Source organism: Sciurus carolinensis, chromosome 7, assembly GCF_902686445.1.
Source record: "Sciurus carolinensis chromosome 7, mSciCar1.2, whole genome shotgun sequence".
In the NCBI taxonomy this organism is placed as follows: domain Eukaryota; kingdom Metazoa; phylum Chordata; class Mammalia; order Rodentia; family Sciuridae; genus Sciurus; species Sciurus carolinensis.
This window is the reverse complement of record NC_062219.1, coordinates 55,740,409-55,754,845: the sequence shown is the minus strand read 5'-3', so window position 1 is coordinate 55,754,845 and position 14,437 is coordinate 55,740,409. Positions and strand designations below refer to the sequence as shown.

Below are 14,437 nucleotides of genomic sequence, written 5' to 3'. Positions count from 1 at the left end.
AAACATTAACCAGAGGAGTTCCATTAGGAAACCGAAAATTAATTTTAAATTCTATCATTTTCTTATTTTGGGTGCTCATTTCTTCGACTTATTGGAACCAAATTTTGGTTTATTTATAGAGATTAGATTTTATTTCGGGGTTAAGTACTACTCTATTTAAAGGAGTGTAAACTATTTAAATTCTTGAAATCACTTCAAATCTACTTTCAAAAGAAAACTAGGGATATTTTTAGGTACTACGAAGACTCATATAGTCGTATGGACCTCTATCATTTAATTGCATCTATCCCTTTTATGAGAAATAAGTGCAATAAAATTTTATTAATTCAGTCTCTACTGTTTGGGAATTTTCAACAGTTCTGTTACCAAGGTGGCAGACGTTTTTAGCTGCTACTCTGATACTTTTAAAAGAGCAAACTTCTCAGACATTTAGGAAGATCCACCCATGTGTGGATGGTTAATGTAATAATTACAAAGAATTCCCATCTATTAATTACAGACTATCTGGCACTGCAGTGATATATTTGGCAACACCTTGTCAACTATTAATTCAAGTTAAGTAATTTTTTAAAAGAATAGCAGTAAGTGAGGCTTTTATTAATTCTCATGGCTTTACTCTTAATCTTAGTGAATTTTAACCAATTACTGGGTTGTTCCTTGTATTCAGATGTCTTCCATGGGAGGGAAGGGGATTGGAGAACCGAGTACCTGGTCATTAGGCCTCTCCAGATTACATATCACTGACACCCTTTTCTTGTGGCTCTAATCGTCTCTCATTCTAAGATAGGCTTATTTACATATAGAAAGTACACACTTTCTTTCATTTGGTCCTCACTTCAGCTATGCAGCTTCATTAGGCTGGACATTCCTATCCTTTGAATCACTTGCCCACATCCCCTAACTAGAATGGGCAATATTAGTAGTTTAACAAGGTCTCTGTCACTCTGCACTCAACTATGTTGCCTTTCAAATAGTAGCAACCTAGGCTTGCAAAGCATTGAACATCTATTACCTCATTTTTTTTTTAAAGTCATCATCCCCTTGAGACTGTCATAAGCACCTGCCTGTTGCATTTCTTTCCTAGCAACCCCTGTCTATATGTTCTTCCCTATGCCCACATACTGTGCTTTATAGTCACACTTAAAAGGCGCTCTGAGAATATTTGACATTATGCTATAGTGTGATCAGACAGTATTTTTTTTTTTTCTGTTTACCCTGGTTGCCCTCAGGGTGCTCCAGCTATATGCCCAAGACTAGACATCAGCTAAGCAATGACCAGAGATGCCTCAACTTCTGCATCTCTCCCCCTCTGTCCTTGTCATTGGAACCCTATTCTCAGCAGTTTTCACCTTTTCTTGTGAAAACTTATTCTTCAGAAAGAATCACTCATGCTGGGTGTGGTGGTGTACACCTGTAATTCCAGTGACTTGGGAGGCTGAGGCAGGAGGATTGCAAGTTCAAAGCCAGCCTCAGCAATTCAGCAAGGCTGTCTCAAAAAAAAAAAAAAAGTAGAAAAAAAAAATACAAAGGGGATGGGGAGGTGGCTCAGTGGTTAAGCAACCCCTGGACTCAATCCCCAGTACCAAAAAAAGAAAAGGAAAGAAAAGAAAAGAAAGAATCACTCATTGTAAAATAGAATACAATAGAAGCCATTATTTATAAACATGTATTGAGCTTCCTTGCTTTCAGGAAATTTGTATTTTAATGGGATACAAGACACATTAGCCAAAGAAATGATCCTCCAAAGGTAGAAGTGAATTTCAGTGAGTAGTGAGGAGTCATTTTTTGAAGCTAGCGTGTTCTTACTGGCACCCTTGAAATTATAGATGTAGGTGGTCTCCCACTTCATCCACACATGGAAAGTCAATCTCATCCATGTCCTGTTGTGATTCTCTGCTCCTTAAAAAAGAGATAGCTGGCAAGAGCATTGCTAGCCTGTGGATAGAATAACTACTTCCTGAGATCTGCGTAGTACTGGTTCTGTGTTATCAGTTAGTGTTTAAATAGCACTTTCTGGTGCAAGTTCATGTGGGACACATGCAGCAGATTCAGTCTCACAGTCATAAAGAAGTAAAGGCTTGCACTGCAGACCTTTAACTTTAAAAAAAAAATCAATCAGCAAACATTGATTGAGTAACATTTCAGCTGTCTCCTCAAAGACATTTTGACCTTTTTGATTTCATTTTGTCTACTGAAGTATCACTGAGCAAGTGCTCTTTGTAAGTAGCAGACTCTGTGACAGTTTCTAGTCCTATTTGTGGAGGGAAGTTTGGTGGATGGATTACATACCATCCAAAAAAATCTGGTTTCCAAGATGTAGTGGTCAAGAGGTAGGCCTGTGGAGTTAGATGGCTGGGTCTACATCTAGACTTTGGTATGTACTCATGTGTTAACTAGAGCAAATTAGCTTCCAAATTCACTTTCCCACCTGCAGAGTGAGGCTAGTGTTAGTACCTGCCTGGTGGTTGGGGTTTGTTACTAAGAGGACATGATGTTGACCAATGATGAGGGATACTGTGCCTGATATTGAACAGCAGCTATTTATTTAGTTTTTTGGATCAGTAGTCCAAGTTTTTCCCCAGGTCTCCTTTGTGTTCACTTCTAAAACATAGGAATTGTGAAGAAACTCCCAGAGGACTCTGTAGAGACTTTTAATTTAGACTGTGTTAAAGTCTTTGGAATTGGATTATTTCAAATAGGAATTTCTTTCTTTGCAAAAGAACTTCAAAGAAAGCAAACTTTAACCCCAGTTACTTGCCTGCCTTCTAGGTCATGTCTTTTTTTTTTTTTTTTTTTTTTTTTTTTTTGCTTTCCCCCATCTCGATGTTGGGTTTTGAATCTAGGGCCTTATGCATGCTAAGCAAGCACTCTGCCACTAAGCTAAGTCCCAGCCTCTTTATTCCCTTCTTAAATATAGCTACTCTGTTAAGTAGTTTGACAGACTGCTGCCCAGGTCATGGGGAACACACAGGAGTCTCCTCAGACTGCTTTGTAACTTATCTCAAATATATTTCAAGTCTTGAAATGATCATCTGAATGTGTGCATTCTAGGAACTATTGGAGAAGATAAATATCACCAGCAAATATTTTCAGAATTTTTTCCTCATGGACCTTCATGAAAATTACAAAGGGATTCCCATGAATGTTACAATTAAAATTACAGTTAAATTGCTTTGGGTCCATTGAGGTCCTCCTGTTTTTCATTGGCTTCTGGTCAAGTAAGCTAGTATGTGTGTTTATAGCCATGATTCAAATGCCCCAAGAAGCTCACTGGCCAATGACCATCCTTATTTTTAAAAGTCACCAGATAAGGAAATTTCTGAAACAACTTCAGCAAGGCATTTCAGAAATGCTTGATCTCATACTTCTCTGCACTATAATAAATAAATATAATTTTTGATTTCATCTTAGAGTAATTAATCTGAACTTTCCCTTCTGGAATGTAAAGTAGAAAAATGTTCCATAGCTCTTTGAAGATTAGATTAGAAAGAAAATGCCCTAAACATTCTGCTTAATTAAATCCTAAAGAGGTGGTACAGACTTTTCATGATTAATTGAAAAATGAATATTTTGACTGATGCATATTTATATGATACCATATGAAATTTTTATCATGTTATATAAACCATTCACTCTGGGAATGTGATTGAATGGTGTAAACATTTTGCATTTGTTGTTGCATTGTTCATTATGAAAAATACACAGGCTAATAGCTGTAAGATAATATGCTATAAAAATCTGTAGTGTGAATGTTACTGAGATAATCTCAAGTCTCTAATGGCACCGACTTTTAACCTAAATATGAGATTGGAAATCATGTTTGGAAAAAAATCCTTTTTTAAAAAGAATTTTAAAAATTTAAAGTATATAAGTTAGAAAAGCTAAATTCCTGGGGTCTTCTGTTTTGCTGGTGTAAAGCATGCTTGTGATTACCAGGTTTAAGGCAAAAAAAGTGATGTTGAAATGAACTGATCCCTATGACTTTGATTACTTAGGCAAAGTTCATTTTTCTGGGGGTGCTGTCATGCCAAAATGGGACAGTGTGTCATATCTGGTGACAGAATCTGAGCTGTGGTTTGGCTGACAAAATGAATCTAGATAATCACAGTTCTTTTTTAGTTTCTTAAGTCCAATATTAACATAAATGACTTATAAGACTGGAATACCTGAGATAACTGAAAGTGTTTCTTGAACTTTTGGAATAATGCATTTATCATTAACTATTGGTAAGTTTGATGATAGAAAAAGAGAAATCTGATGAAAGTTTTCCAAAGTGTTTGCCTTGATGAAACAAAATTTTATGAAAAATGGAGAGGAATGCTGATTTATTTAACAAGACAGATGCTAACCACCATTCTAAGAATTGCACACCTATCAGATACAAGAGTGTACGATTCTTTTGTCTCATCTTCTCATGTTGTTACTTTGCAGCAAGAATGATTTATAAAACTAATCTGTTTTAAATTCTACTTTTGTTGTTGTTGTTGTTTATTTGTTATTGTAAGAAAGTATTCTTTCCTCTCTTTAAAAAGTGACAAGTGGACCTATCTGGTGATGATGGAGTGAAGCATGAGAAGGACCTGGGAGCTGCCTTTGGGCCCCTGGCATCTTTTCTCCAGGCCAGGTCCCAGCCTGGGCCTTCTTATAGCTTTGTCCCCTACCCTTTCTCATCTTGGTTTTACTCATTATAATTAAAGATACAGTGCTTAAGGAAGGAATTTCATGTTTTATTTCCTAAATCACCCCATTTAAAGGAAGACATAATGCTGGGAACCTAATGCATGTTTTCAAATGGCTCTCTGGGAAGTGGATCTTCTCATTAAACCATGAGACCAAATCATTTCCTCCTTACATTTTTTTTCTTTACAGAGTTCATCAGAATCAAGTTTTTTGCAAATGGATCATTTGTGAGAGTTCTGCTGTTATTGTCTTCTTTTTCAGGAATTTAAGGTTTTTAAGGCATCTTATCGACTGGGAACATAGAAACTATTAATACTAGTTAGTTTAGTAATGATGTGATGGATAATTATTTTAAAAGATGCTACTTCTAATCCAGGTATAGTGGCACATGCCTGTAATCCTAGCTACTTGGGAGGCTGAGACAGGGGTATCTCAGGTCCAAATTCAGCCTCTGCAATTTACCAAGACCCATTCTCAGGAAGACAAACTAAAACCAAAACAACTACTTCTAGCCTAATTTAAGAAAATTATGCTATATTCTAGGGTAAATTTTATAGCTTTGTTGATTTTTCATACTATGTAAAATATCTATATGTAGATAGATGCCACATAAGAAATCATATAAAAGATGAATAAGTTTCCTTTGACTACAAGTCATTAAATGCAATAATTGTCTTACATTGGAATTTATATTAAATTGTTTTATATTTAATTTCATATTATGACTTCATTTAAAGGAAGTTATGTTATAAAAAATGTTTGACTAACATCAAAGATCACTTTTTACACTGTCTCGTTTGATAATTAACAATAGATCACAATGTGTAATTTGTGAAATAGAAAAGGTCATTCAAATGACAATATTTATTCCATTAAGGTAAATAAAATGCTGCATGTGGTTCTAGTGATGATATTCAGGGGAAAAAACCATATCACTGCATTACAAATTAGTTTGCTTCTAATTTTGCAGGCTGATGACCACAGTGCCTCAAACCAAATCTTTTCCCTGGAAATGGAATGATTGCATGACAGACTCTATGAACCATGAATATGTCAACAACTCATGGACCAGGCCTTGTTTAGCAATTAGTCTTTGGGGGATTTTATTCAGAAATCAGACAACACTATACCAGAGCTTGTTGGGGATTTTGTGATTACCATTCATATCTGGAGCATGAGTCTGGGTTAGTACAAAAACCAAAAAAATCCATGAAAGAAGAAGAGTTGTGGTCAATAGTGGTCAAACACACACACACAGTCAGTCAATTGGCAGGACAGAGAATGCTTAAGATATAGCAAAAGCTCCTAGGAAGAAGGAAGGAAATATTTCTTAGGCTTTGAAAGCCTCCTTTCATTCCCCCTAAAAGAGGCCAGTGTGTCTCGTTTGAGGATCACCATCTCAATTTTTGTCATAACTTATCACCTGAACTATGATTTACTCAATATATTTTATTAATCAACTCTTTTTAAAAGTCTATATTTTAAGCAGTAATGATTGTGATATCATAGTCTCATTGTGCCAGTTAAATTTGTTTTCTTCTTATGCAAAGGAAAAGAAAGGAAGCATTTTAAATATTAGAAATCTTTGTTACCACCTAAAGTCACTCTGAGCCACCCTTTGACATGGGTAACTGATCCTCCAGGAGCCAGGAGGATCACCAGTCTGGCTGAGAAAGATCTGACATCCCTATTACCATCCTCCATCCAGGGACTAGGGACTAGGAGCCATATCACATGGAGGAGAATTTAAATCGGTCCTGCATCTCCCTGAGGACATCAGTACCAGAAGACTGCATTGTAGGAAACTGCTCAGCGAGTCAGGCTTGTTCCTTTCCATTGCCAGAATCTGGCTACTCACATCTTTCCTTTTTTTTTTTTTTTTTAACTAAACGCATGGTTTGGAAATCATTATATTTCAAGAGTAAACAACAGCCATGTCAGTTAACAGTAATGGGGAACATGCCCTGTGGAGTCTGGACCCTGATTGTCAAGGTTCACCTGGGGGCATTGCATTTGTAGGTTAGTACTCTACAAATTACCTTACCAATGCAGGTCTTGTGGACTTGAAGCAGGACCTTCAAAGAAATGGGTCATTTATTTTACAAGCTTTATTACTTCATCCTGGTGCCTGTTTAACTAGACAGATTGAAACTAGGCTGAGAAGTCAGAGGAACTCTTGCGGCTCTGCAGTCATGCTCTGGTTTTTAAGTAAATGCCTTTTGGAAACTTAGGAGAGAGGGAGAGAGAGAGAGAGGAGAGAGAAAGCACTGAGCACCCCCTCTCTCACCCCCACCCACAGAGCTGGCCATCCTACTCTGTCAGAAAATGGTGAGGTCTGCGAACTGGGATCAGACCTCAGGAGCTGTCAGGTTCAGGGTGCGTCTAAGTTTGAAGGGATGTTTGCTTCTGATATGAACATTTTTCTTATACTTTTATTATAGAAGATGATGTGTCAAATGTACAAATAATGTGTGCCTGGTGCCAGAAAGTGGGAATCAAGCGCTATTCCCTGAGTATGGGAAGCGAGGTGAAAAGCTTCTGCAGCGAGAAGTGCTTTGCAGCGTGCCGGCGAGCCTACTTCAAGAGAAACAAGGTAAGCCGCCTTAGGGGGGCGCCCCGCAGCCTCCCACCACGTGCGCATGCGCCTCGTAGCCTCCAGTCCAAACTGCGCCCCTTTCCCTTTGTACTTTTATTTGTTTTGTCCGTTCTCTTCCTCTGTCATGCTCAACTTTTTGGGTTAAGGAGTCAATCCCCTTCTAACGTGTAACCTTGTTCTTCAGTTTCTCTTGGCTTGGTGTTTGAATTCTGAGAGGGTGAATGAATCTGATGGGGACACCCTGATCCCAGCTGGTATCCTCATCGGCAGTCTTTCCAGTAGCAGAGGGCAGTCTAGAGTTCTTGAAAGATAAGTGGTAGAGACGTCTTCCCAGAGCTGAGAAACTAGCCACAGAAGCATGGCCAGACAGCTGTAGTCCACCCAGTTTAATTCTTGCTCTCAATGGGAATACTGCTATTGCTTTTTCCAAACCTCACCCACAAGTTCTAGTCAGGAAAAATGTCAAGTCTCCTTGACACTCTATGTTAACGTTGATTAATCTTGACAAAAGGGGAAATTATAAATACATAAATCAGCATTGCTCACACAGACAAGTATTTGTGAGAAGCATGGTGGGTAAACACAGGGACAGCCATAGTTATAGTTTTTATTTTGTTTTAAAAGACTTCCTAAATCTGAAGATGTCCTTTTCTAGTAGTATTTTTTTCACCATCTATGGGAAATGGGGTACATGTTTTTCAAATGCGTGCACTCACACATGCACCTACATACACACTCTCTCTCTCAACAATTTTTTAATCCTTAAAGAAATGCTATAGCATTTTGCCACCAAGTATTGATATCAATTGCTAGTCCTTGATTATTTTTCATTGATCTGTAAAGCTTCCTTACTTCATAACACTATCTACATTTTGCTAAGAAATTTCCTTTCTGTAATATAAAATCAAAATCAGTTTTTGAAGCAAACAGTTCTTATTTTTAAAAAGTCTAATATTGCCATTCTGAAATGCCAAGCATGGGCTTACTGCATTGCAGGAAGCACTGTTGCAGCAAATTATCTGCTGCAAATTTGGGTCACATTTATTCTGCCAAAAACATAATGCCTAAAGAATTAGGCTGCAGAATTCAGCGGGGTGGAATTTTAGTAGCAGTCTTTAAGAATTAGACTCATAATCTTCACTGGAACATGGAGTCAAGTAAGGAAATTGTCTGGAATTCTTTGGGGATGGTCAACAGTCGAGTTCACTTTCCCTTAGGAGGGGCCAGTGAGTCTGGGGAGGAGGGTGAGAAGAACGATGCCTGGGAGACACGTTTTGTTTTAATATAGGAGGATTAAAATGATTGCCAAGACCCTGGGGCTCCCATTTTGAATGCTGAGCGCTGGAGTAACAATCCCAGGAGTGGGCCCAGAGCTTTCTTCTTCAAAGCCCTACTTACCACAACAAAATACTTTGCATTCCATCCCAGAAGATGGCTATAGAACAGGGCTTTTTGTCTACTATAATTCTGAAGGGTTAAGGTTCTGAATCTTGATGAGCTGCTTGTAGTGAATGAAATCAAGCAAGATGTATTTTCACAACCCCGATGACACATATGACACTTTGCAAAAGGATTTTACTCTCTAGTAAGCCTTTGAAGAAGGGCACCTGATACCACTTGGAGAGCAGTCCAGAATACTATCTAACATATAGGCTTAAAAAAAAAAATCACAATGTAGCTTAAGGTCAAACTGAATTTAAACTTCCATGACATATGTTTTTGAAATAATTTGGAGTCAAGATAAGAATGAGTATTTAGAGTTCTTACAGTAGGTAAAATCAGTAGTGGGAGTTGCACTTCCCACCAGGAGTTACTTGGGGTAGGTCTCAGTACCTCTTGTAAGACCTGGGAATTGCAGTGGTTCGATATTTAGACAGCGATTTTACTGGCTGATTCCAGTAGCCCATTAGTGTTTATGCAATATGACGCTTCTCTGCAATCTTCACTCTTATTTTTGTATTTCAAAGCTCTGCCATGCTATGCCTTCTTATTTTTTTTCAAATAGAGAAATAAACTTGTCACATCACCTGCTGGCTTCTTTTATTTTTTTGTTTTATAATTTTTAGAGTGTTATCTCTGCTACAATATTATATTGTATTACAAGAAACATGTACAGCTGCTGCATTTCTGTTAACTGATAGGATTTTGTGGTCATTTCATTTAGGGCTTTGGTTTCATAATGGATTGTATTAGATACCAGTCTCCATCCTGCCATTTCTAAGAACTGCTATAATAAGCCCCAGAGTGTTCCCTCCTGAAGACAATAGCAAATAGCTATGTCTCTTCTTGTATCATTTAACAAAGTTTTTAGTCCTCATTATTAAAATTGGGGACTTAGAGAAAGGGAAAAATTCTTCCCATTCCTATAATACAGGGTTGTTTTTTTTTTTTCTGTCTAAATTCTATTCTTTTGAATATTGAGAGGTAGATGGAAAATGGAGTGAATGTGTGTGCAGAATAGAATTTTAGGTATAGTGTAGATTTTTTTAAAAAAACATGTAAAATTAACTATGTTGTAAATTATGCTTTATAATGACAACCCATTTCTTGCTGGATAGCATGCTGGGATCTAAAAATGGTCTCTAAGTTGAACCCAAATTGCGTGTATAACTTTACAAAGAAAAATGCTAGTAGAAAAGGTAGCTAATTAGGAGCAGTGTTCAGCTGACCTCTGTTTTGTGTCTGAGCAACACCTGCATTTGTGAATATAAATTGGACAGCTGTGCCTGTGGTCCTATGCTCTCCTCTTCACGAGTGCTCAGCTATAGAGGCAGGCATTGCTTTGCTGCTAAAAACAAGGACAAAAATAGCCCAACTCTCAAAATGAAGGCCCACTGAAAATGGGCTCTTTAAATTTCATTTGCTTCTCAAACCTTTCTTTTTCTTTGGGTCTCTGTACGTGGTGAATGGAGTAGGTTGAAAAAAAATGTCACATCCATCTTTCACAAACCCTGACATGATGAAGTAAGGTGGAATAGATGAAAGCCAAGTTAACCCTTTATGGCATGGAGGTTATATATTTAAACAGAATTTAATATTGTTTTGAAGAGGTGTTTGAAATGCCACAAATAGGCTTTTTTCAAACTGCTTCTGCTAAACTCTGCTGGGAGAGAGGCCTGTGAATCACAGCTGTATTCTCTCAAGGAATCTAACTACAAGTTTACACATTTCAGGATGTTGACTCTTAGAAGTGTATATTGCTAATTCATAATATATTTTGTAGAATACTTATTTCCGGAAGACTCAATTGCTAGCTCAAAAGTTTTTGAGCCACTGGGTTAAACAAAAACAAAAAAAACCCTCCTGTAGTCTTCTGGCATTGGGTGAACAATGAGATGCCAGTCTCAATATTTGAAACAACCAGAGACTTTTCAAGGGACTAGCCCCTTTTTGAGGCCACAGTAGAGCAGGACTTGAGAACATTTTTAGCCTAGTGATTCATCTAGGAGTTGGAAAGTTGCAAAGTCTCCTTAGTGGGTTTGTAAGAGACGCAGAAACATTTAGTCCAAACTGGTATTTGAAATACCAGTTTTACTTTGTGCTGCAGATGCTTAAAAATATTCTTTGTAACTGCTATCTCTCTAAAAAGGAGAGTAACAAATAAGACCACAAATAGTAGTCATTTCCACGTAGCCTATGTTTGATCTTTTTCCTTTTGCATGGGAAATATTCTATTGTCTAAACTAATATCCAGAAATCAAACTGGAAGTCAAAACTCAAGAAAAATGTCCAAAGCAGGCAAGCTAAAGGACGATCCTTTGCTTTCCACGTCCAAATCTTGTTAATAGTGTTCTCTAGAGATGAATAGCATTGATAATTTAGTAATAAACAAGTTCCTAAGAGCATCAAAGTTTGGTTTAATTCTGGTTTCCCCGCAATTTTAAACAGGAATAGTTAGAAATACATCTTAATATCACAATGTTCCTATTTCCAATAGACCATGGTGGAAGAGCCTTCCATGGATATATAGAGATGAGGTCACGGCTGCTTTAAAACCAAAGATTATATAAACAAATAACATTTGGAAATGATGGTGCCATTAAGATTTCCTAACAATCACTGCAATAATAACAAATACTCAATGAGGAGAATATTGAATAATAAACATTTATTTTACTTTCAAACTATATCCCTGGATACAAAGTAATCTCTTATTAAAGAGATCTCTTTTAGAGGAAGCCATAACTAATTAGCATTTATCATTATGTTATTTGGAGTTATACTTTATTTAATCATAGGCTGTTTGTCTTTTTATTAAACTTGAACATATCCTGAGAAAGACTTCTTGGTTTCAGACTTAATTATAGAACCTAGTAGTGCAGAAGAAACGTGTAACAATTGCCCTGTTAATCTAGTGATTAACCTGTCTACTTTTTTCCTTTAAACACCTGCAAGATTTAATTTACAAAACGGCTGTCATTCATGAAGTTTTGGATAAGGACATTAAGAAATTTACTTAAATTAATGTCCCCTGACTGCCTGAAGCTCAGGCTACAGACTTGCTTTTGCCAGTTGTTTGTGAATATCTTTGGTCCACAAGTAAGTGAACCCAGGGCACCCCAGGGTTCTTGCTGTGGATTTACCTTGTTTGATTCAGGCACCAGGGAACTATCGGGTCTATATTCCTACACCTTGGCCTTCAGGACAAGGTCTTGGATTTGCAGACTCTATTGAAATTGTGCTGTAGACTTTCCCACAGTCTTGGGTGTAGAGTGGCCTCGTCGTGGGCTTTGATCGCAGGTCAATGACTGAGTTCCCTTTCAGGCAGAGAAAATAGGGCAGTCCTCAAGAATCTCTTAGGAGAACAACAACAACCCAACAGTTCTCTTGTGCTCTCTTATTTTAAAATATGAAATGGAATATTGGTGAGTTGCTTGGAATGAAAGCCTATAAAAAGCAATGGTGGAGGAGAGGGAAACATTTGCTTTTGGAAATACATTTGGGAGAGGGGGTAGATTAGGAAAGTTCTAGAAGGGAAAGCAAGGTGTAGGTCAACTTAAAGTGTAAGCACAGGCTTCTGAGGAAAGCCAGCAGGGTTCCAGGACTGGGGTTCAGCATCCCTGTAGGGATGCAGTGCCCTAGGCAGCCATCAGGAGCTTGGGGAAATAGGCACATGATCTTTCTGTGTCCCCAAACACTTGACAACCACTTGAGAAAGAGTAGTTAAAGGGAAACTTGGAACACAAACAGAATGAGACCAACGGGTTTGTACTGAAAGAAAGGATGAGCAACCATTTCTGATTTTTAACGGGCTACATTTTAGAAGATCATGGGGAAAACAGAGAACTAATTCTATTAATCAGAATGGATGTCAATTTCTGAATAATATTGGATATTTTAGATTTAATGTGAGGAGATGATCAAAACTCTAAATAGCTTCAGTTGGTGTCCAACATTTCTTTTCAATGAGCAGGAGGAAGAGAGGGAATTTTTCATAGACCCGGATCTGGTCACCTGGGGATCAATACCCGGGGCTATTGACGTCTGTGCTGGAATGTTAATTTTCAGACACAGTGAATCTCAGGCCATCCTTCTGGCGATAGCTAACACTATTCACTTAAATCAAGTTTTTCTCATCCGAACTGCCGGTAATTATCCAATCCATCTAAGAGGCACGCTCCCTTTTAACATTAACCACAGTGTCAGATTGCATCAGCAGCATTGTGCTCCGGTGACTGCCGCTGCAGAGTGATGAATGTGTGCATTTGGAGTTCATAGTCCGACTGTCTGTTTGGGCAGTAGGTAGTTCAGTAAACAAATGATCAGGAAGGGAACTATTTATTTGGGACGTACATTCTCCTTATTGATCCAGTCACTTGCATTGCCAAGTTTCTCACCTTGCCACTAACAGCGTTCAGGTTTATCTGAAGAATGAACATTTAAAGACTATCTAATGATTTGTTTTGATGTGCTTCCTTCATCGTAAGCTACATTCAGCACAGAGGTACTCTTTGTGCCTGACTTAAAAAGGAAAGGGTCACGCGACCTTATTAATAAAGACCAGAGGAGGAGAAGCTTCTAAGAGAACCGAGTGAGCTGTCCGAACAAACCAAGCAAAAGCGATTATGCGTTTTCCTGGGATTGAAGTTATGCTCTGTTAATTCAAATGCTTTGTTAAAAATGTTACACATCTAGGGCTGGGGTTGTAGCTCAGTGGTAGAGCGCTTGCATCTCACATATGAGGCATTGGGTTCAATCATCAGCACCACATAAAAACAAATAAATAAAATAAAGGTGTTGTGTGCTTCTACAACTAAAAATATTTCTTAAAAAAATGTTACGAGCCGGGCACAGTGGTGCATGCCTATAATCCCAGTGACTCGGGAGGCTGAGGCAGGAGGATCGTGAGTTCAAAACCAGCCTCAGCAAAAGCAAGGTGCTAAGCAACTCAGTGAGACCCTGTCTCTAAATAAAATACAAAATAGGGCTGGGGATGTGGCTTAGTGGTCGAGTGCCCCTGAGTTCAATCTCTGATACCCCATTCTAAAATGTTATATATCTAAATAAGTGCCTGCATAAAGGGCATGTGGCTTGCCTTGAGATATTTTAAGTAGTAGATTGAGTCCAGAATTTCTCTCATAAATGTTTGCAATGTCTGGTCACCAAATCTAGTATACCCAAGAGGGCCACATATGGCAAATCCAAATAATAGGCATGCCTGTGGTTATTTTTAGTTTCCTTTATTTCAGTACCTCTGAATAGCTTTTGTACACATCAACAAAGTGTAAACTGTGCAAGTCATGTGTGATTCTCTGTTCTTTGCACTCTTTGCTCTGTGTTCATATTATCATGGATTGGGAATAAAGAAAATCTTGCCTCAGAGAACTGCTTAATTTCTACCCCAGCAATTCAGACTGAGAGTAGAGACCCCCTATGTTACCATGCACCCTTCGGGTGACTGTGAACACAGTAGAATCTACTCTCTGCTGTCAGGCTGCTTTTGGAGGTGACCAACATCAGTCTAATGCATTTTCTGTAAACACAGGCTATGGACCAGAGTTGGGCGCTACTACAAGCCCTGGAAGACAGATCAATGGTTTAATGAATCCATAAAAGATGCTTGGACTTTGCAGCAATTTACTGAGCACTCTAGTTAAATGAAACTCCTGTAGTCTTTAACAAAGATAGAGATAATCAATGGCTGGGGATGGAAGTCAATGG

The 14,437-nt window shown here is 38.1% G+C and overlaps 1 protein-coding gene across 1 annotated transcript in view; it reads left to right on the top strand.

Annotated features, from left to right (window-relative positions):
- The window catches only part of Sobp (sine oculis binding protein homolog), a 158,907-nt gene that overhangs the window by 33,797 nt on the left and 110,673 nt on the right, over positions 1-14,437 (top strand). The window contains 1 exon segment of the mRNA XM_047558312.1: positions 7,122-7,273. Coding sequence (XP_047414268.1) covers positions 7,122-7,273 — 152 coding nt within the window.